Genomic DNA, 24910 nt, shown 5'->3' with positions numbered 1-24910 from the left:
TCTTGTATTTTTGGAGAGAGAGCATGTTGTTCAGCCAGCCCTTTCCCTAAAGATTGTGAACCCAAACTAGACAGCTCTATACCTCTCCAGAGGCAAAGCTAAAAACAGTCTGGTCCCTACATGGACACTTCCCCAAACCGTTACACCTTCTTACAAACAAGTATGGTCTCTAAAACAGTAGGCTTAAGATAAATATATCTCTAGCTAACCTCAGAGGTCAGCAAGCAATCCTCAGATAGAAACAAGTTCAAGAGTTCAACTAGCCTGGGAGTAGGATTTCTTCACCAACATGACAATGACATTAGATCACATTCAGTTGATAACAAACATTGACTCTTTAGTTTGAAAACATTACTAATATATATACAAAAGATTTATTAAATGATAACCCACTATTCAATTTTCTTTCACAGTATTGAGACTATTTATGAGGGTATACTGTGAATTTTTAAAAACTTGCTTAAAAACATAAATGAAAGATTCTGCACTTCCCTACCTCAGTCATTTTTGTATAGTCCCATAATATATTAAAAATGCCATTTACAGCCTTAAAATCATATAGTATTGAGTCTTTGAAGACAGTGTGTCATCTTGAATTCACACGTCTTGACAGAAACAACTGTGTAAAGTAAAGTCGAGGTTGATAAGTTAAGAAGAAAAAAGAAAACTGTTCTGGGTTATGCCTTTGAAATGGACTTAAGGTTGTTGTGATGATGTATAGTCTCTCGCACCCAAACGATAAAGGATAATTATAATGGAGAATGGGAACAAGGCCAGAAGAGACTCCTGGCTTTATCTCCGGGAGGGTAATATATTTCTGTGGATTTGTCTGAAATGCAATAAAGGTCAAGCAGACAAAAAGAAACTTTGAAAAGAGTGAAGAAAAGGAGAGAGGAGACAAGGTTATATCGAGCAGTGATAGAGCGGAAAATCAACCGTCTTCATTTGGTGTTGAGGACACAAACTGTTGTTACTGCCAGAAAACATCTATTTGACGAAATGAAACACATCGATCTTTTGGGAGTTCTGGACAATAGACTCAAACGCATTTTGGGCTGGCACACAAAAAAAAAAAACCCCGTTTTTTTCCATGAATAAAAATCAGTGTCCAGGTAGTGTCTCGAAAACTCTGGGAACAAGTGGAGACCAGCTGCCTGGAGGAATCACCGCCTATCTCACTAAAGCAGATATTTTCTGAAAGAGTAAGCATTTTATTGAATTTACACTCGATCCATATCCATATGCTTGTTCTGTTTCAGCACATTTATACTACAGCAGATTAAGTAGAGTATCAAGGCTTTCTAGTGTATTCACCGGGGACTTTGAGCTGAACCAGCAATATTCCAACAACTTTGTATATCAGCATGGTGTGTGGCATTTAAAAAAAGACGACTATACTATAGCTCTGGCTTATCAGACAGCTTTTCAAATGAAAACATCTGAGGCCAGCATGAGTTGGTCTCTCAGGGCTCGGATAAATTAAGTTATGAACGGTCACTCGGCATGATTCATGGGTTTACAGGCCACTTGTTTATAGTAACAGATGCTGCTTCTCTCTCAGGGCTCTCTCATGAAGCACATGACATATGAAGAAACACCTTGGAGTAAACACAGCATCTTCTCAGCTATGATGAAAGGATATGATGGATTCATGGAGGGTCTCTGAGGGGGCCGCTTTTTCCACTTAATGATGATATTATAGCAGCTGGTGGTAAAGGCTTGGCATGAATCACAGTATCCACAGCAGATAAAACAGAACCCACATTGTACCCGAGTCCTTGTGCGTAGACTACACAGAGAAAGCAAAACACTAACGAGATTTAGAGCTGCTGATTAATCAATTAATCAATTCAAGATTTAGTTTATTGCGATTTTCTTGTGTACTCGCATACACACACACAAAAAACACACGCTGTTCCTCCCAGCTCACAGCAGTGCAACAACAACAGAAAGGATGAAGAAAGTACGTGTCTCAGTTCCATGTAGAAAGCTCTTGCATGTCAACGAGTGGCCTAGCTTGCACTCCTCCGTGTTTGTCCAGCTTCCACATCCTGTTGCACTGCTTTTGATGTTTCCTTTCAGGTGCAGCTCCAAACAAGGCCCTGGTCTCCTTTGGGCCCACTGGGCACAGCTGACCATGTGCACTCAGCTGATTTAGCTTCCAGCCAGTGTTTCTTATAGCAAAAGTCTTTGTTACAAATGTCCAAAACAAACTGATGATCATAGACATATTTCCCTTGCACTCCACACAATGACACTGATGTAGATATAGACAAAGACTTTGCATCGTCAGAACTAGGAGAGACCACCGCAAACGTTGTCGCGCTGCCATCATACCGGTTCATAGAGAGAGAGAGAGAGAGAATACCACCAATAAGGACCCCTTCATTTCTCTTCTTATCTTCATGAAATAACTCTCTTGGCTTCCTCAGTGCAGTTTCTCCTTTGGAGAGTTGGTAACAGTAGCAGGTAGCTGATTAATGCTGTTACCTCTTCTTTAGAGTCTTCTCTGAAGATTATTTGAAGGTTATTTTGCAAAATGTTCCACTTTTTAGCTCCAAGTTTGAGATGTATTCAGGAGCCCATCCCTGGTGCAGCCTCTCTCTCTCATTTCAGAGCTATTATTAGTCGATCGACAGAATATTAATCACTGAACTATTTTGATAATCGTATAAATTCTCTGATTCCCAGCAGATAATGATGTCAAAATGTCTTCAGTGAAAAAGGCCTATGATGCCCCATTTAGAGTATGAAGGTGAGGCTCAATTTTAAAGGACAGGTTCACAATTTTTCAAATCTGTCTTAAAACAACAGTCATATGAACATTTAAACAGGTTTTCATCACTGTTATCATTCCTCCTGTTCATATTGATCCCTTCCGAATGTGCTTACAATGTACAGTAAGTGATGGGTGACAAAATCCACAAGCCTCCTTCTGTGCAAAAATATATTTAAAAGTTTATCTAAAGCTAATATGAAGCTTCAGCTGTAAATAAAGTGGACATCTTCCAAAGCAACAGTCTTTTGTGTTTAAATGTCCTGCTTTGTTTGTCCCTGGACAGTGTTTTTCCATTGAGCTGTGGTAGAAGGATCGTAACAAAATGAGGGACTTTGGCACTAAAAAAAGTTCAAGTTTATTGTCATGTACGTTTAAAAAATACAAATGTACATTCAAATGCAATGAAATGCAACTGCCCTGGCTCTCGTAGCCCTTAAAACTATATATATAAAGAAGCAAAAACAAATAAATAAGAGATCCCACAAATAATAAATCACTGTGAGTCATGTAAAGTGTTTACTGCTCAGTAATCTGACCGCCTGGGGGTAAAAACTATCTTTGAGGCGGCTGATCTGAGCTCTGATGCTCTGCAGGCATTTTCCTGAGGGAAGGAATGGTAGATATTGACCAGAGTTTGAAATGTTTTATCTTTTTTGGATTGCTAAGACTGTAACATTGAAAGATATCAACTTGATTTGACTATTTTAGACGACTGAAGCGTCACATTAACTTCAGGTAATCTATTAAATGCAGTTTTGCACAGAGGGAGGACTCCATCACTTACATTGAAAGCACATAATGAAGGGATATCGTAATGTCCAGTATGAACAGAAGGAATGATCACAGCAAGAAAAACCTGTGTTCATTTTGACACCTGAGTGTTGTTTTAAGACAGACTTGAAATATCGTGAGCCCGTCCTTCAAGTGTCTCTAAAATCTATTGAGATGCTCTGCACAGCTGGGTGTGAAAGCTTTGCTTGGAGTAAGGACCTAAACCCCCCTAACTTGACCTGTTTATTAGAGTCAGAGTCAAAGAGGCATAGCAGCTCAGTGAGGCTGTACTCTTAGACTTATCTGTATTCAGTGTACAGACACGAGGTTGATATCGATCTTCCCATGAAGAAAGTAAATAAGCGACTTTTCCCAAATGTCAAACTATTGCTTTAAATCAATAAACAAACTAACTGCATTCAATTTTGCATAATTGAGCTTCATCTTCTGCACTAGTCCCTTGAACATTCTGTATGAACCACGTTTCAATTACTGTAATTGTCTGAAACAGTTACTTTTCAATCCAACTGATCCAACCTTAACCAAAGCTGAATTGAACTAAATCAGACTCTCTCCTGTCTTATGTATCAACCCTTATTACGGACACCATGCCAAATCCACTTAAAAGGGAGAATACCATGCGCATACTGAGAGCTGACACAGATGGAGGTTTAAGTGCAGGGGTGTTGGTTTGTTGTGGAGAAGGCCCGTTAATCCTAATTAGTGCCCTTCACTAATGAAGCCATTAGCCTTGTTGTGTAGCCAGAGGCACGCTGGGCCATACTGCTGCTGCTACAGATGCACTTGTTTTCATCTTGTCCTGTTTTACCTTCACAAGTGTCCTCTAGTAAACAATAAATCTCACACACTTTAATTTGGTCATTTACAGATTAGATCCACATTTAGTTTTATTTTAGTCATGCCTCATTATAAGACACCTCAGCGGATCGAATTGCACATAAATACCAGTGCCGTCAGTGCATCCTTTTTAAATTGCATCCCAAAGCCACAAATTGATTCTGAATTAGGTTTTTACCTCTGAATAGCAACTTTTGTAGCTGCGGTTTGCAAGGACATTTGTTATCTCCACCAAGCCTGGAGGGAATCATGCATTTGGTTTTGTGTGTGTGTGTGTGTGTGTGTGTGTGTGTGTGTGTGTGTGTGTGTATGTGTCTGTCTGTTTGCAGCTAATCTCACATACTACTGGACCCATCAGCCTAATATTTTTTGTGCACATTCATGACTGTATGGACAGGGACCTCTCGTGGTTGTGGTGACTCACAGTTTTTTAAAAACCTATTTTATAATGTGATTCCTTATAAGTCTTTTGTCTTTTCAGCAGTCCTCGCCATGTTACGATATGCTTTACAAGATAACAAAAGGCATTTCTGGCAATGCTAAAAACAGGGCTTAGCTAGGCTGCTGCAGGCTACATTTTGGCCTTCGTTGTGGCTCAAAATCTGACATTTATAGAAAAGTTTGGTCTCATCTTCCATACTTGATATGTTATGATCCACTAAAGTTAGACACTATAAGAGATGTATAAGTTTTTGTTGTCTTCGTCAACATCTTGACTGTAAGGGAGCCTGGAAGGACCATTAAATGAGATTCATCCTTTCTTTGTTGGATAGAGGAGAGGGAGGTAGGGAGGGGTTTTACTATATTTTGTGTGGTGTGTTACAACAAAATGTTCTTAATAAATAACAACGTTTGAATTGAGATGTTTAAACTTATCATCCTGTTTATTGTTTCCTTGGTGAACCCAGGATGCTCAGTTACAATACCATTACATTACTCTATGCATCTTAAAGAAAACTGAGACTATACTATACAAAAATACTGTTTAAAAACTTTGCATACATCTTTATAAGAAAACTTACACACCTGGCAGAGATCTGCACTCTACTGAGTGCACTCTGCTAGGTGGTACTTGTGAGGAAGGGAAACAGTAGTATGCATGAAGGCTGAATATTTATTAATCTATGTGGAACAGTAAATGAATAAAAGACTACGTTGGCAGTGAAATCTGCTCATATGCATGTTGCCGGAAAGTAACTTAATTAATTATTTGGTATTCGAGCGTCTTCATGAAGTGGCTGCTAGACCAAACAGGTGCCAGAGAACAATCTCATGTTAAATAATTCATCTTTAAATTGTTAAAGTACACATTATGATCTTTACATAACTTCTCTGTTATTAATGTCTCCATTACAGGATTTGCACTGTAGAAGAAAATATTGCTACAAATACAGCAAACACAACAAAATACAAAAACAGGCCGCAAATACAGAAAATACAACCAAATATTGAAACACTGCAATTTGTACAGAAGCACACGTAACTGAGAAACAAACCAGAAGAAGAGGCCACTAAAACTGAAACTAATTAATCACTCTAAATCATTAGCTGTGTGTATCTCGTCAGTTTATTTGTATTGCAAGGCTAACACGACTTTAGTATGTGTAAGTATTGTAATATTGCAATCAGAATACATCGTTAGCTCCTTTTCTAATATCACTGACTGGTAGTTGACTTCATGAACCACAAACCGTGATGAAGAGTTGCATGTTCAGGCATGTTTGTCTGTTTTTAGTGTCCTGTGGAAGCTTCATTTGTTTCGTTACTCAGTTCCATTTTTTTCTGTACAACTTGCAGCTTTTTTGTGTTTTGTTCTGTTGTGCAGTGTGCTTCTATACTTGGTTATGTTGTATATTATTAGTTATATATTTGCAGTATTTTGTATGTGTTTTGTATGTATCCTGTAAAAACGATGACTCCTTTATTCCCAGTGATCTGATTGGTCAGTGGTCGGGGTGTTGACAGGTTGTGATCCGATCCAGTTCAGCATAAGTTACCATGGCAATGTACCCCGGTAAGAGGTGAACTACCGTCGTAACCCTGAAAACCCAGTTAAACCTAAAGTTACTTCGCTAACCCCAAATCCTGCTTCGTAGTACAGGTCCCAGGTCGCACCAAATCCAATTTGACAACTTTCCTAAACTTTTTTGATGTTCAGGTCTCACAAGGAGTATCATGACTTCAGCGGCTGTCTTGCTTAGAGATTGTTTCCTTCCTGCCCAGGTACTCAAAGAAAATCCATCAAATAAAACTATGCTTCACCCGGGGGCTCTGCAGCCCCATAACACCTGTCTCTGTTTAGAATTGGCCAGGCAGTAACATGGATCTCTTTAGATCAGGCTGGTGTACTCCAATATCCCATCAGTCTCTCTTTCTCCATATTGATTGCAACCCCTCCTTGTTCTCTTCAAGTAATCAGCGGCTGGCAGTGAAGGGGGGATGACAGCGCTTCTCGCATTCTGCATACGGATGAGATGTAATCTGTCTGCCATCTCCAGCTAGAAGTGCTATCTGGCAGCCATGGGGCACAGGAGCGGAAATGACTCTGTTCTGTTCAATCACTGTTCTCTCTTTAACAGGGTCTTTCGGATAGAGCTAAGAGCCATAAGATTTTGCTTTCACGCACACACACAAGGAAGGCTTGTCCCTTTGATTAGCAATTTCCACTCAGAGTATCAAGTTTCAAGGCGACAGTCTCTGCGACCACTGACCTCTCGGTGTCCGTCTCTGCTCTTGCTTTATTTTCTCGCTGACAGAGATAATATTTTTAAAGATTCAAGTCGCAGGATTACCTCTGACATTGCAGTTGGGCAGTGAGAGAACTTGACATCCTCTCTCAGATTGGTAATCTGCAGAGAGTCGCATGATGAAAGCAGCTCAGACTCAGATGTGACACTGTGTCTGCTCTCTGACACGGGATCGAATGTACTTCTTCCCAGCGAGACTAAAGGAGCTTGTTAAAGTGGCTTTTCTGTGGCGAGATCCATTGAAGATTCAGACTGTTTACCAAGTACATTTAAGATTCTGTCTGAGTGGTTCAACTTCAAAAAGAAATTCAGAGCCAATCCACAGTACAACCACCAATCACTGTCAAGGTCTCCCTTGCTTCTCTTTGTGTAACAGCTTTGGAGATCTCTTCCATGTCTCCATCCTAGAAGCATGATTATGGTCTCTGCTGAGTGGCAGCATCAATTTTGCACAGTTGAGCTTCAGGGCAACATGAGGGTTAATTGCTCCACTTTGTCCCCTTGCTACCTTTGTCGTATGCAATTTCAACTTTGCCTAGTTTCAAAGATGTCAAAACAATTGTCTCTTGACAATGTTAACACAGGACTTAGACTCTTACTTTCCAAAATGTTGCCGCTGGTTTAATCACTGCTGTCTGATCAAAACATTTCAGTAGCTGTTAACACTTAGCTGTAATGTATTATTCAGTGGGGATGGGTGTTCTCTTCTTCTGTGCAATGTGGCATGTACACTGTTGGCATGCAAAGTACATGTAGAGAGAGATGTACAACCACAGCGTTGCCTTTGTGATTTGTTGTTATAAAAAAAAAAGCATCTTACCTTCAAAACCCCACCAACCAGATTAGACAGGAGACAGCAGATGTGTATTATTTAAGTAAAAGAGAGTGGGAGTTGTTCACATCCAAACACAACAAGCCTCATGGCTAGTTTTAAACAGTCTGTCAACACTGATGGGATCAGATATTTTGTTAAACCGCCTTCACATCGCCCACTCTATCACTAACTGGCTTATTCCTCCTCACACATCTTCCATTTGCACCCCAAATGTTCTCTTTCCCGCCATCTGACAGCGACACATAATGCAAGCGAGACATGAGTGTCACTTCTGCTTTGTCAAGTTTTAAATTAGCACATTTGTTTACTTATAATTATCTTTCACTGTTTGGACCAGCGATCAGATTAGCTGCAGATTAGTTTCATCACATTTGTTGGATATTCAGGTATTCAGTGTGAGAAGAAATACTCTAATCCTTTACTAAAATAAAAGTATCTGTTACAAGTAGTTATTATCAGCAAGATGTACGTGAAGTATCAAATATAAAACTACTCATTATGTGAGTTTTGTACTGCTATATATATTACATTATTGGATTTTTATTACAGATGCGTTAACATTATAAATATATAAAATCTTAGTCTGTGAACTAATTACCAACCAGTGGAGGAGTAGTGAAGCTAATGCGAGAAATGTAGCAGATATCTGCAATAAAATCTGAATCATGCAATCAGGATGGTAAGATAAATGTACATCATTACCATGTTACCATGGTAACAACTTTGCAGCAACTTTGATTCTTACTTCCATTTTGTTCCAGCTGCCTTTGTGTATTTGTCTTTCATTTTCTGCAAACGTGTTGTAAAATTGATTATGCTTTTTTTTATCATTTGCTTGTGTTTAGTCTGTTTGCATGTGTGTTTTTTAAAGTTGCAGTGCATTGAGCTCTGGGGCCACTATAAGATACCTTTCACTCAACTGTTTACTTGGTCAAACACAATCAGTGGAGTAAAAGGTAAAATATTTTCCACTGAAATGTGGAGTATTAGAAGTATAATGCTGCATAAAATAGAATCAGGTATAGTACAAATACCTCAAAATTGGACTTAGTTACAGTGCTTGAGTAGATGTACTTCAATACTTTCCACCAATGAGGGTACTTTGAAATAAATCAATTGGCTTGAATTCAAGCAGCCATGACAATACACAAGTTAGGATGTTTTGTAAGTCTGTCTTGTTATTAGCTGGTAAAGAGTTGGGGGAGTAAGTCAATTGTGTCAGTGGGCTCTGATCTGAGGCTTCAGGGGGGTTATCAGCAATATTTTCTCAACAGAACAAAGCACTGCCTCCCTTTGATGGCAGCCCTAAGTTAGGAAACATGATTAAAGTGCCCTACTTTCTGCTAATTCTCTGAGGGGAAACTTGATAAATCTACTGAGTAGTAAAAAGGACGTGGAAGGGAGCAGAACTAAGGCGAAGAAAAAAAAAAATAAGGGGAAGGGGGGGGGATGGGAGCAGCTTTTCAAAGTGTGTCTTGTCATTCATTCTTTACAAGTTGAACCAAACATGGATTTGCCTGCCTGCATTTTGTAAATAATGAACAAATAAGTTCAGTGAAATACTTTCAACTGTCCATCCAAAGAATTTCCTCCTCAAACTGTCTCAATTGACTGTCTAGGGGATGAAAAGAGAGATGACACACTTCACATCTTTCTCATCCTCCGTGGTAAATGTCTTTCATGGAAACTGAAGTGCTGTTATTTGCAATTATTATCCCCATCCTTCTTCTCAATACTAATGATTCTCTATTTTCAAATCATTATAGGCTGTCTCAGTCTGACATTTTTCATTGTACTCAAGCCCCCAAACTCTTTTTTTTGTAATTGTTTACCACTTCTTCTTAGTGAATTAATTATTTCTGTTGTAGCTATTATAGCAGATGTCTTTTGTTTCAGGATTAGCATGTTACATAATGAAGATAATCCTCCACATCTGGGTGGTAGGCAACACAATAAGTTACACCTGCGATGCTGCTCCCAAATCACAAGGGCCCTGTACTGTACTGAAGTGATATAAGACAACACTCACACACCCAGCACAATGGCACACTTGCAAACTCTGCATTTATTATTCAGAGAAAAAAAATAGACAGTGGCAAGCCCTATTATATGTAGCTGGGATGCATTACACCATTTGTATATGTGCACCCAGCTACTGTAGAGGATGTTTTTCCTGCTCTTGTCATCCAGTAGCATATTAGACTCCATAAACGTCAGTGGTTTTTAATATTCAGCTGTGCTCTCCGAGGTGTGCACTGCCAAAACTGTCAGGACTTAACACTTGAGCTATTCATCTCCATTTAGCAACAAACTCTTCTCAATGGACAGAGGAAACAAATGGCTCCATTTTCAACGTAATGGATTTAAAAAAAAAAACAAAACCTTCAGAGAGAGACAGGCGAATTATGAGATAAGGTAACTCTTAAATTGAGGATTCTGTCCTCTGCAACTAGAATCAATGACTTATTTGCTGTATTAGCTAATGGTTCCCTTTGTCTCAGTTTTGAAGCTTGCCAAGACATTTGACTCTGAGTGGAAGTCATCTGAACTCGAGAGGCTGATTCAGTCACTCAGCCTGCTCATTATCCTGATCTGTCCTCCTGTTTGAGACCAGCATCTATTTTTGGTGACCAGTGGCATCTGACGCAACCATCAAGAATGCTTTTTTACTATGAAAAGCAACAACAACAAAAAAAATCGGACTGCACAGTTACTTTGAAACCTGAGGCAAAGAATTACAGAGGGACTTCTTTTCTGCCACCACCTCTGACCATTTTTAAGTTGCAGAATATAGTAATGATTATCCTCTCTAAAATTTAAAACGTATGCCTCTGAGCCAATCCTCCCATCTTTTTTTAAAACATATTTTACACATCTCTTGTCCCAGATTCATGAAAATGCCTCTTGGCTGAAGCCATGTGAAAGAATTAAACAGGGAAATTGGTGACAAAAAAAATAAATAAATGAAAGTGCATGCATCTCCGCAGGGTCAGGATGGAAAGAAAGGGGAAAGACAGGAAAGAAAAAGGCTGTTTGTGAAGTTGAATGGCTTTTTGGTTTTGAGGAGAGGACCACACAATAATCCGGTCACGTTTTCATGTCAGCTTCTGTCATGCCTCGGAGCTTCCTGGCATCCCACTGAACTCAAACAGCTGTCTAGCCTCCAAGACTCTGCATCCCGGCTGTAATAAGTATAGAGGACCCCACAAATACTCTGTTCTTACCATCATATTCCCTCCCCCTTCTCATTTGGCCACTAATGAAACATCGCCAGCACAATAAAAGCACATTCATGACTTAGGTGCACTTAAGTACATTGTAGAGTCTCAGTCTGACAAAATATAATTTGAAGTTTACAGCCAGCAAAACCCTACAAAGGAACTTGTAAAGGTGCCAACACCTAAACTACAAGAACACACAAAATACATTAGCAAGCAAGAGACACACAACACAGTAAGATTCATTGTTCCCTATAGTGTATTAAACAGACAGTGACAGTGCAAAATTCCAACATATAGTGTCCCGTTCAACCCAACCCCAGAGTCAATTGCTCAGTGTTATCAGTCTGTGTCCCTCATAGACTGTAAAAAATAATGGACGTAGCCACGGTGACGTCACCCATTGGTTTGAAGCCTCGAGTTTGCATTTTGACTGTCGCCATCATGGATTTTTGGAGCCAGAAGTGACCATATTTGGACGAGAGGATGGAGCTGACCCTAACGTTAGCTGCTAGCTGCTAGCTTAGTTAGCATGTTGCATTAACAGTCTATAGTTAACTGTGATAATGCTAATGCTAGTGCTAATTTTCATGAGCGAAAAACAGGCTTAAAACCATTAAAATAAAATGTACTTCCCAGAAAAAACTGAACATCCAACTCCTTAGAGGGTCTTTAAGATGGAGCCAGCAGCTTTGTGCTCCTCAAACGTATCATTTGAGGTTAACACAATTGCAATTTCATTGTGCTGAACAAGACTTTTTTAGGCGACCAAAATGTTAGAATCAACTTTGATGAACTGAAAACACACTGAAATACCGACAGCTATGGCTACACCTTTACTCTGAGAATCTGGTTACACCATAGTTTTTTGTACCAGGCTGTAAACATGTTTATTTCTGCTGTAAAGTTTGGCATGTTAACATGGGGGTCTAAAGGGATTGACTCACTTTTGGAGTCAGCCTCAAGTGTCCGTTTGAGGAACAGCAGTTTTTGGCACTTCCATGTTGGCTTCATTTTTCAGCCCCGAAGTTTGCTGCTTGCTCTCTGTTCAGCAGAGACTTTCTTGGTTTCCACAATTACTCTGCAGAATTGGAGTTCCCCAGATTTAGACAGAGTGAAACCTCCATCAGAGTGGCAGCTTTGTAATTTGCTCTGGGAATTCCAGCATTACCTCCTGTACTCCAGCAGCAGACTCCCAGGAATGAAGCCAGGGAGATGAACGGATGGTTGGTGAGTAATTGGTGTGGTGAGTGCAGAGAAGTCAGATCCGGACTGTAAGGATGGGCGGCCTAACAAACGACAGACTTTTCTGATGCGCTGCCAGAGGTTGGCAGGCTAGTGACTGAAACTCTCGGACAGTCTGACATCTTCCCTGTGTGTGTGTCAGCTTGTAAGTATGCGCCATACTGCTTTTCGAATTCATTCATCCGTCTAGGGGTGTGTGTGTGTGTGTGTGTGTGTGACATAGGGGGGTGCTTCCTTAAAGGCGCTAATTGTCACAACATTCATAATCATTTCAGTTAAAGTATGATGTAACCTTTTTAATGCATAGACACAACACTTCAGAGGAAGGGCTTATTATAATCAAAAGGAGGCAAAGAGAAGGAAGTGCCAGCAGGCCTGCATCTCATCTGTTGTTTTTCTATTCTTCATGCTTTAATGATCAAATGCCCCCTGGTGGTTCAAGTAAGTCATGTGCATAAACAGCAAATGCTTTATGGTTTGACATTCTTGGAACATTAATCTATTAATAAAGCATTCATCTTCAAAAATGTATCTGAATATGAAAACATATTGTCAGCACAAGCACTAATAGAACTAATATTTATTCACATTGCCTAACCGTTTACTAATGTGTATACCACCTTACCTCTGATACGCCAAATCTCTGCTCGAGGCTTTAAAGTAAACTTTGTTCTTCAAATGCATAACACATACTGGAATATAATGAATGCAGGTGGCCTGGTTTTTCAGGGAAGGAAGCCATTATAATTGTAAAACATGACTTGTCTCCCCAGCTGTCACAAAGCACTGCTGGGAGAAACTGTGAATGTTAACAATCTGTATGCCTCAATCAATACTATTCGGCAAGAAACATACAAACTCGGAGAGAAACATTTCCCTTTGCGCGCAGTGAGCATATAGGGAACTCTATACTCTAACATTCCCTAGAGAGGCCTTCTCATGCCAGAACAAAAGGAATCAGCCTTTATGTAACAAAGCCTGTAAAATCAGAGGCCTAAATACCCTGAAATCTATCAATCACACGGTGCACTGACACACCCATCATCACAGAACAAACGGGGCTGAGCAGTGAAACCGGAGATCCCCCTAAAGTAGGCCATCAACTATTCATTCTGTTGTGATACGCTTACACCTATCAGGTGTGATGCAGCCTGTACTGATTTCACCTGGCTTTGCCTCCGCTCCTCTTTACAGGAATCACTGCTGGCTGCAAGCGCTGGCTTCATGAGGGAGAAAGGAGTCCAGCAAACGCCTAAGAGCCATTACACAGATTGCTCAGGGGGAAAGACTGGCCCCATGCATATTTCATGACGGTCTTCCAGTTTTGGGATAATTCATCAGCCGTTTTAGTAATTGCTGGTGACAAGCAACCAAGACTAACATTCAATACCGAAAGGGATTGCTGTAGCTTTTAAAAATTAATCAGTGTGCTGACTTATTAATTGTTCTCCTTTAATGACTTTACCGACTTCTTGTATAAATGACAGAGCATGAAGAGGACTTTGCGAGTTATCTATCCAAACAGCTTGTGTAATCCGTTGTTAAAGTCTCCACTCAGACGCAAAGAGCGGGGACAAGCCCCCGCGCTGCGATATCGACAGTGTACTTGCAAATAAAGACGTCAGCCGGAGAGTGGGTGGAAAACAAGATGGGATGATCAGCGATTTATTAAAGTGTATAAAACAGGAAAACACAGCAGTTCATGTCAATGTTTTATAACACACTCACAATTTCAAACTCTGTTTTTAACCTAATTCCATGCATTTGCTCAACTCTCACACTTGAAGGTGCTTTATGCATAGTGCCAGGTTTGGAACACAACTAGTCCATAAATAAACCACATGAAATTGGCAGCAATCATTTACTTATTGAATAAACTTCACTGTGAAAATTAAGGACAGACATACACATACATAGATTCTTACTAATTGTAACTGAGTTAGTTCACATTCAGATTGACAGAAATTCTGTATGCATTAATGGTCCTTTATTGATTAAATGAGACTAAAGGAATAAATCAAGCCATTTGTGAATTATTTATGCTTATGTTCAATGTCATTACAGCTGATCAAAAGCATGCATTTTACCATTTGATGTTTGTTTTTGCAGTACAACTCAATAAACACACAAAAAAACAGTGCAACAAGTTACTCTACAGTTGAATCAAGAATTAACTGACATATCTTGACAAAATTAAACATTATAAGCCTGACAAAAGTAGTGGTTTTTGCAAGGCTTTTGTATTGGGTTGCATTATATTGTACAGTTGTAGCTGCTTTTGTGTCTATCTGTGCATGGGCATTGAATGCTCATATGACTTGTAATGTTGCAGTTGTAGCAGCGTTTGTGAGTGCACTTCAAATAGATCTTCAAATAGAGGTTTTGGAAACTCTGAACTTGAACAATTTAAGCAATGATATGGCACCTCATTCTTGATGTTCTGGAAATGTGGTCAATATGTCCTGTTTTGCCAGAGGGAGTTTGTGTATTATATACAGATCAACAATTGACATGATAAATATTCAAGCTTGAAAACTTGGAATAGTTTGACATTTTGGAAAATGCATTTATTCGCTCTCCTGCCGAGAGTCAGATGAGAAGATCAGTATTACTTTTATATATCTGTCCATTAAATATGAAGGTGAAGCCAGGAGACTGTTAGCTTAGCTTAGCATCAAGAAATTTGCAAGCACATAACCTCACATAAAACGTAACTTTTACACTGAAAATTTTATCTAATTTTGTTACATTTGGATAGACCAGGTTAGCTGTTTCCCCCTGCTTCCAGTCTTTATGCTAAGCTAAGCTTAACAGCCGCTGCTGTAGTGTCATATTTAGCACACATATATGAGATGGTGTCAATTTTCCCAACAACTCTCTGCAAAAAAGTGAATTGAATAAGTGTATTTTACAAAATGCTGAGCTATTCCTTTAACACATTAATATATAATCAAATATGCACACATGATAAAAAGAACATAATGTTAAATTGGAAAAGGCTACACTGAAACCAAGAACATAAAGTCTCCACTGAGTGTTGTTTTTTTTATCTTAGAGGCTTTCTAGTTTTTTTTACATTTGCTGTAGTAGCTGAATATGGTGTTGTCTATCCACCTGCGGAAATTGGACACAGCAGTGTAGACTCCAGGAAACTGGGCATCACCACAACCTTTCCCCCAGGACACCAAGCCATAGACTCGGCCGTCACATACAAGCGGACCTCCAGAGTCTCCCTGAAACAGCAGGAAAGAAACATCATAAGGACTCCTACTGGAGTAAAGCAATTTACTTCATTAAAAGTACCAATACAACAATGTAAAAATACTCCATTACAAGTCCCGCAATCAATATTTTACTACAGTAAAAGTATATAAATGTTCTCTATTCTCATATTGATATTACCGATATATTATATATTACATAAATAGATTGTTAACACTGATGCACCAATGCTTTTGTGAAATATTGGATACTCAAACCTCTTTGGACCTCAAACAGTTATTTAAATGAAACCATTTGAGAAGTTTAGAGGGGAAATCACGCTTTAGTGGAACAGATAACACTTCATAGACATCAGAAACATGATGGGACCAAACTAGACACTGCTTTTTGTAAAGGGTCAAAAGCCAAAATGTTGGCTGGTTTAATCTTTAACGATTGAAATGAAAAGTAGCTATAGTTGTTAAATGAATATAGTGGAGTAAAAAGTACAAAATTTCCATCACTGGAGTAGAAGAATAAAATGGAAATTCTCACAAAGTGCTTCAAAAACTGCAGTACTTTAGGTGATGCACTTAGTGGATGCACTGGAATATGGTTTTACTGAAGAAAGTTAAACCATACAGTACAAGGAATTTGACTTTCTCATGTGGGTCATTTTAACCACAACAAGATGTAGTTTTAAATGCAGAAAAAAATGACAAAAAAAAAGAAAATGTAAAAATGCAGGAGTAGTATATAAAACAAAGTATCTTAAGAGCAAAATTTCTTAAATTCAAATTAATGAATTCAGAACTAGAAAAGGAAAATGACTACATGTGTATACAGATATATAGATATTTGTCCGTTATCTGTTACACTAAAGACTAAGACTTACCTGACAGGCATCCTTCCCACCTGTACTATAACCAGCACAGAGCATATTTGCTGTAATGCGGCCGTTGAAGGACTCGCTACTGTTGCACTTTTCTAAGGAGACGATGGGGAGTTTGACAGTGCGGAGGGTGGAGGGGATCTGGCCTCCACCGGGGCTGGTGAATCCCCAGCCTGAGACTCTGCACGCTCTGCCCTCTGCTATAGAGGCGCCGTATCGGGGCAGCAGAGCGATGGAAACATAGCTGTTCAGATAGACCGGGGCCCTCAGCTGGAGAGATAGTGGACAGTGTGATCAGTAAACAGAAGAGGCCCAACCATTTCATATGTGGACTGAAGAATCCACAGCTACACTAGCGGCTCAGTCAGGCTGTAATTAGGCACAGCAGTCCTTTGAGCTAAATGGTAACATCAGCATGCTAACATGCTCCAATGACAATGCTACCATGCTGATTTTTAGTAGGTATAATGTTTACCATGCTCACCATCTTAGTTTAGCCTGTTAGCATCTTAACATTCTCTAATTAGCACTAAACACAAAGTATTGCTGAGGATGATGTAGTAAGTAAAGATGTTACAATTCATACTTAGGGAACTTGCATGTCTGAACCAAATTTAGTGACAATCCAACCAATAGTGGAGACATTTCACTAAAAAACAACAATGTCCACCAATGGTGGCGCAGGAGGAAAAGTCAGGAGATCAGCCAAGTCAAGGATTCATCCTCTGGGGACCATGAATGTCTGTACCAAAATGTGCGCCAATCCGTCATGCAGATGTAGAGATATTTCAATGGATATTTGAAACCTTTAACATGCTGGTGGTGCTAGCAGGGGTTCAAAGTCATCCTCTGGGCACCATGAATGTTGTTCAACACATCCAATAGTTGTCAGTAGATTTCAGTACAAAGTTTCATGGCAATCCAGCCGTTCGTCAGAGAGATATTTCAGTATGAACCAAAGCGGTGTCCTGTTTATCACAGTGGTCTTATTGCTTCCTTTTGTGTACTGTACCTTTATAAGCATAATGTCACTATTGTTGGTGGTGCTGTTGTAGTCAGGGTGGGGCACCAAAAGTTGGGGCAGGATTTCTTGCTCTGTTCCCTCGTAGATGGTGAGAGAGTAGTCTCCTGCCACTATAATCATTTTTTGTATCCTGCAGACATAAAAATGCAGGAATAACATCATAATTGACAAATAGTTATTATTAATATTAAGAGAATAATAATTAATTAATATAAAACGAACATTGCTAATATAAAAATATTGATCAGTGCAGCTTTAAGACCTTCGTCTTCTTGCTGTGTTCAAAGTTAGCAAGCAGGTAACTTACGGGAAAGCCAAGATGAAAGTAACATTTTTCAGATAAACATAATTTTAAAAGATAACGTTACAGATACAAACTAATTTCTGATCAACAACTCACATGTGTGTCTATCAGTACCAGGTGCTATTTTGTACAAATGTGGAATGACTTCAGTATAATTTGACTTTGAACAGAGGTAGTGCATTGTTACTTTCAACCCCGCCAGTCGGGATGAAAGTAACACATGATTGAGTCAAAAGTAACACAACGGTATAAACTTGAATTGTCTGTATAATTCTTGTTTTTTATTAAAAATGTCCGACAATGCCTTTGTATAATTGCAAACATATTATGCCCTTTATCTTGATAAAAAATTATTAAATTTCATTTCCAATTTCATCAAACATTTTACAACAGTATGAACAATATAACTTTTAAAGAAAATTTAACAATATAAGTGTAAAAATGACATCTTTCATTTGCTGTATTACTAAGATAAATCCTCTTTTTTTATTCATTGTCACAGTTGTGACAGATGTAGTGCTTTGTGCCTGCAGTACATGCCTCGTGGGACCAGTGCAGACAAAAAAGACATTGCACCCACACTCCCCAAGGCAAGGATCAGCTGAATGTCTCTCCAAACACAAGACATTCCTCATCCTTGTCCTGGGAAAATGTAGGTGCAGCGGTTTGATCAGAGTAGAGTCTGCTGTAACACACACAGTGTGACCGCATGAATGGCAGGACAAAAGACACGGCTGTCACTATCATCCCGACAATGACTCCTGACAGTTAAACCTGACTTGCTTCTATACTGAAAAACTCTGAGATGGCAAACTTCAGGATGTGTTAAAGTACTAAATAATCTGTCAAATGATCATGACAAAGAAAATCTCCTTGTCACTTTCATACTGGCTTTCCCAACTACAAACCACAGAAGTACATTATAGTTTTGCTTACCCTATACAGGCTGGAAATGGATATCAATTATTCGATGGAATTTACTTTGACAAATGACTAATATTTCCATCTAGTGTTCAAAATTTGAAGAGTGGCATATTTAGTGAATTGTGGTACAACAGGAAACCAAAACTTTAGACGGGTTTCTGAGCGATGTCAATCATAAAATTGTAGAAACAAACCAGAATGAGCGTATCTTGTGTGCTTAAGTTAAAATCTTGTGTGCACAAGATTTAAAGGTGCAGTGTGTAGAATTTAGTGGCATCTACGGGAACGTATTTGGCAGAAATTGAATATAATATTCATAAGTATGTTTAAATTAGTGTATAATCACCTGAAAATAAGAATTGTTGTGTTTTCTTTACCTCAGAATGTTCCCTTTATATCTACATAGGGAGCAGGTCCTCTTCCATGGAGCCCGCCCTGTTGTACCGTCATGTTTCTACAGTAGCCCAGAAGGGTTTAAACCAAACATTGGCTCTAGAGAGGGCCTTTTACATTTTTTGCAAGTTTCACAGCCACCGTAGGTTCTACTACAAACTTGGAAGGGGAGGGTCATTTGGCTGCAATCTGCAACTTCACCACTAGATGCCACTAAATCCTACACACTGGTCCTTTAAAACACTTTTGGGGCTCTGTAAGAAAAATATTCAGTATCCCCCCAGAGGGAAACCTCCCTTCCACTTCAGAGTGTAGGATTATCGATCTGCGTCTAGTGATCTGGTCAGACACCTCAATCTTAACAAGATGGCAATTTTGCAAAAAAAAAAACTGGCGCAGAAGAAACACCTGTTTTAAGGTAAGACAGCTCAAACTGTTCCTGAATTTTTTTGGCTCTTTGGGTTAGCATTATTAGTGCTACTTCATAGTGGCCAATTCCATGTGTTACATTACAAACTGGTTTCCAGCAAGGTGCTTTTGCTGTCAAAATACTGAAAATATTCCCAGATAAGCTATTATGACACTGTGGCAAGGTCTTTTCTACACACCCAGATTCAGATTCCCATACGAAAGAGCTCCATTGTTACTGGCATGATTGTATCACTTTCATGTGCTTTCTCTCAGTCTTGATGACTCACAGGATCTGATATGGCTCAAAAAATACTGGATCTAATGAAATCCTGTACACACATATTTACACACAGAGAAGTCAGGTCGAGGTCTTCATATGTCATCATATGACCTTTAATGGCTGTGCAGCAACTCCTTATAAAAATCTAATCGGGACACAATATACTGTGACCTGGGCTTATTTTACCACTTTATCAAGTTTGTGTTTTCTGCCTGAGTTTATGCAACTTTTATATTCAGTAGAAGGAAATCAGAGGAAAAAAATTTAGCTCACCCGATATTACAGTGTGCTGCTGTGATTACCCAGTACTTGTTTATCAAGGAGCCCCCACAGAAGTGCTGACGCTCTGTCGTCTGTACCGACACAATGTACTTGATTGAATGTGGAACTGGTGCATATCCTCCCACAATACGTCCCTGTGCCACATCTTGACCTATGACACACAAAGAGCGAAATAAAGATGAGACACTTACAACAATGCACAAAAGCTAACACAGTTGTAAGGTTTCTACTGCAATTGCAGCGTCAGCGAGAACAATACAAAAGTCAAAAAGACAACACTAGAGCACTTCACTGCACGGATGCTTCTGGCTTAGCAGATCAATGAAAAACCATCTCATCCCTGACGTACATTGATTCACAGTGAGGATGAGTCAGGCCATCTGATGTTAACACAGAGTTTGGGTACAGTGTGCTGACTTAATTTGGTTTCCTACTCAATATGTAGTAGAGATATTCTCATGCAGAGTCCATTAGGAGTAAATTAGGTTTAACAAGGATTAAACCTAACTGAGAGCTTGAAAATGTCTTAAGATTGTGATCCTTTTAGTAGAAGAGAATGAAAAGAGATGAATATCGCTTACATGGATCAGCCCCTTTAAAAAAGATGAAAGGAACTTGTGGTCTGTCTTTGCTTTGGATAGATTGACTTAAATTGTTTAAGGGTAATACAAGAACTGTACATATTTATATAGCTCTTGTATAGAATTTTCGGAAACACTTGAAAGATTTAGAAATTATACACTGCTGTTTTTCTTTTTTGCTTTGGGAAGGGAAATATGTTAATGTACTGTACATGTGCTATATGTTAAAAGTTTTTTCACGTCTGTCTTAAAACAACAGCCAGGTGCCCATATGAACATAGAAACAGGTTTAGCTTGCTGTAATCATTCTTCCTGATCATATTGGCTGTTTAAAGTTTTTCTTTCTATTGCACTTTCAAAGTAAGTGATGAGGGACAGAACCTACAGTCCTCATTTTGTGTAAAAAATTGTTTCAGTTTGTCTGAACTTAATACGAGGCTTTAGTCCACTTGCTTAAGTATTGTATGTATTAGCTTCAGATAAACTTTGATTTGACTTTTTGACTTTCATTAATTTAATTTTGGCCATGTCTAATTTGTAAAACGGATAAATAAAAGTTAAATTAAAAAAATATATTGACTTTGACAAAAACAGTGCATTGGAGCTATTTTGGGTTGTTGTTGTTTTCAGTTTTACCATCTTTCAGTTGAAGACTCACATTTCTCCGTAACCAAAGAGAACCGGTGAAGATTGACACCCAAAAGGCAATTCTCATCATTTCTGTTATCCACATTGTGAACATTTGAGACTTAAAGGTTAACAAACCAAAAGTATACATCACAGTGACTGAGAGCCATGTCAGACTGAGGGATGAAGCAATGCCGTCTCATTACCGTCCTAGATATTGATCCCAGGCTATAATTAGCAGCAGTGGTGCGTGTCAAGAGCAAAATGGTAACTCTACAGTATACATTGCATGGATTAGGTGTGTGTGAGAAGAGACACACACGCAGAGGTGCATTTGAAAGTATGATGCAAGACCTTGCAACTGAACTTTTAACAAGTGATCTCCCTCTGTGTGTCATGTAAGCTGAAAAGTATAAAATAAAATTTATAAGATTAAATAAGGCAGTGGTTCTCAAACTTTTTCGCGTCAAGGACCCATAAACTATCACAATTCGCACCACGGACCCCCATTTGATAAGATTTTGTCCCAGGATCTGCCACCTGATAAGATTTTTGCTTACGGATGGAATTATAGTGACAATAAATTATTCCCCTTTTTGCTGGAGACCCCAGGAAGCCCATCAAGGACCAATGGGGGTCTCCAGACCCCACTTTGAGAACCACTGAAATAAGGTATTATTTTTGGTTATTCTGCATACCGTCAAAACTGTACATTGTAGCAGGTCATGCATGTAATTTACTGTTTATAGCTAATGTAGTTAGCCACTATCAATGAAAACAAAGCTAGTTTTTCAATATTTTGTACATTCAAAATGAACTTAACTAAGAAAATGTTTTCCTTGACAGTAAGACTCAATCTGTTGTTCATGTTTAACATTTTTGAAGTGCACCGGCTCATCACAAAATCATTAGTGCCTCCAGCATAGTCTCTTGTGAAATTTAACAGTTCTTTTTAGTACCAGATCCTCCTGTCGACCTGCTCAAGATGTCTATCGGAGTCTTCTTTCACATTTTATCTTTGTGACATAATTGCCAGGCACAAAAGGGGGTGTTGGCCACAGTTACTTATTGTTTTTTTACTGTTAGCTTTCATCTGTTGTTTCACTTGAGGTTTCAAATTCTTCTCGTGAACAAACATACTTATTGACCTTTTTGTTTCAAAAGGTATCTCTGTACGTCTGAGTAACTGTTACAGGAATATTCACTGTGTAATTGATTATACTAAAGTTGAAAATAAAACTTGTAAACAAGAAAGATCAGTAACTTTAACAACCTACAATATTGTGGAGGCACAGTACATAGAAAAGTATCTACAAAGGATTTTGTAAAGGCGAACCTAACCATATCTTACAGACATCCCAAAACAAAATGATGCTGTGTCCATTTTATGTCTGAAATATACTCATCTTTTCATTTTAAGTAAAATGTATGCCCTTTCTCCCCTTTCTGTGTTCCTCCGCTTGTGTGATTCTTGATTTCGATCAGAAACACGCAAAGTCATGCCCAGATGAAAAAGGCTGTGAGTCAGGAACACTTTTCTCTCAAAAGACCATTTTAAGGGAGCATCAAAACTGAAAGTGCCTCAGAGTGCAGCTAAAAGGGATGTTTTTAAAAATTGATGGCAGGAATACTAATAGCTACACATTCAGCCCATGTAAATACACAGTCAATTTGTTTTTATTGTTGTTTTTCAGGATGTTAGACAACAGTATGCATCTTAACTTTTCTGTCACCAAAAACAGGCATCGTCTCCCAGAGGTGCAACTTCACTTAAAGCTCTTTCATGCATACATGAATTAATAAATTCAAGAAAAAGAGGCTTACTTACAATTTACAGCCAGGACTTCCAACAATATACAAAACAATACAGATGTCAGGTCCATAGTGAGACAATGGGAAGAGCAGTCTACGCGGAGAGAGAGGCTTCACCTGTGTGCCACTTGTCTAATCTTAATGGGAAGGCATCGCACCTGCACTCTCGGGTTTCTTATAGTTCCTATTTCCGTTTCCATGGACACCACCTTGTCCTGGACCGATATATAATTGAAGCTTCAGCAGCACGGCCCCTTGTCTCACCTCTTCCATGACCTACTCAACCTCACCTATCCTTGCTCATTGTGTGTATAATCACTCAGTTTATTGTTGCCCCTTTAACTGTCACGTAAAAGGTGAAGGGATACTATGTCAACCTGTGCATCAGGACCACCTGTGGAGTTTTATCATGTAATTGTAACAGCGACTCTGATGTTCTAACCCTTTAAACTATGTCAAACATATGACATAATTTAGCTTGTGATTGAAGCTCCTAATATGGATCAAATGGGTTGCTGTCATCCAAAATGAAAGAAGATACAGTTAAGGGTCTTTGCAGCTCTTCATCATTTTATAGTTTCCTCTCATTGATTTCCCCAGAAAGGATTAATGAGGGTTTTGACTGATGACAAGAAGCAGCTTTTGTATCAGACCAGGTCAAGACGGCACTGCTCCACATCTATTCTAGGTCCGGGTGTCATTAAAAATGGAGCACAGCTCCGGCAAGTCTCATCACTGCTACCATCCCTCTGTGGAGTTCCTGACCTCAGCTGACTAATAGCCCTCTCCGTTGCCCTCCCTGCTACTGATAGCTAGTCGGGCTCTTGGTACCTCTCTCATCCCCTGAGTGCTGACCACCGCCTTTTTTCCGCATGACCCACTCCTGAGTCCAAACGCTGTCATCATTGCACATGGCAGCCAGCTACCCTTTCTCACATTCATCTGTCTGGCCCTGGAATGAGAACTCAACTGTATATCACAAAAGGCAGAGCTCTTATTCCTGAAATCTCATCTTTGTTTTAATACAAACACTTACTTCAAAATTCTCCACTCATTAAAAATCGAGGCTTTTCTTGTTTTATGTCAAGATTTCATTTTATTACATTTTCAAGACTTGACAAAGATTATAATCAAAGCTGAAGGTTTTAAAATGTACTTGAGGATTCAAAGTAGTCTGTGTTGTTTTTAATTACAGACAAAAGAAAAAATGAATAATTTATGAATCGGTAACAAAACGAAAAGGAGACATGAAGATCCTAAGATAATCTTAGTTTACAGTCTGTGAACTGGAGTGGCATTGAGGTCTTATCAGTGCCAGTATCAGTATCATCACTTCTTCAACATGACACAGCACTGACTTCCTGATTAAACCTTATTCAGTTCCTCCATGGATAAAGGCCTTCAGTTACAAACATGTTACGTTATGCATGAGTAGATGATTTTACTCAATTTCAAAAGACTGGGTGTTAATTGTAAAGGTTGATGGTAAAAAAAGATAAAAAATAAAAGTTAAACCTGCATCAGCACAACAAGCTGTAAAAATAACCATATAAACCATATTATATAAACCATATTCTTATGGTTAGTTCTTATGGCAAACGTTAGCAACCCGTTGTCTATGCTACAAATCCAGCAGACACAGAGCAACATCAGTATGAAAGTCGAGGTTAAATGAAAAATGCCCTATTAACCCTTTTAGATCACATCCACAGTCATATTGCACACC

At 39.0% G+C, this 24910-nt stretch overlaps 1 protein-coding gene across 1 annotated transcript; it reads right to left on the bottom strand.

The window, feature by feature from the left end:
• Positions 1 to 12947: 12947 nt before the first annotated feature.
• On the bottom strand, positions 12948 to 24897 carry zmp:0000001088 (trypsin). Its single transcript, XM_067593130.1, has 5 exons — positions 23201 to 24897; positions 20156 to 20315; positions 17559 to 17700; positions 16550 to 16816; positions 12948 to 15686 (listed from the first exon to the last, which is right to left on the bottom strand). Exons 1-5 carry the CDS (start codon positions 23253 to 23255, stop codon positions 15516 to 15518), a joined length of 795 nt encoding a protein of 264 aa, XP_067449231.1. The 5' UTR covers positions 23256 to 24897; the 3' UTR covers positions 12948 to 15515.
• Positions 24898 to 24910: the final 13 nt, after the last annotated feature.

The sequence above is a fragment of the Thunnus thynnus genome, chromosome 6 (genome assembly GCF_963924715.1).
Source record: "Thunnus thynnus chromosome 6, fThuThy2.1, whole genome shotgun sequence".
In the NCBI taxonomy this organism is placed as follows: Eukaryota; Metazoa; Chordata; class Actinopteri; order Scombriformes; family Scombridae; genus Thunnus; species Thunnus thynnus.
Note: the sequence above shows the minus strand (reverse complement) of the source record. Positions and strands in the feature narration are given on the sequence as shown.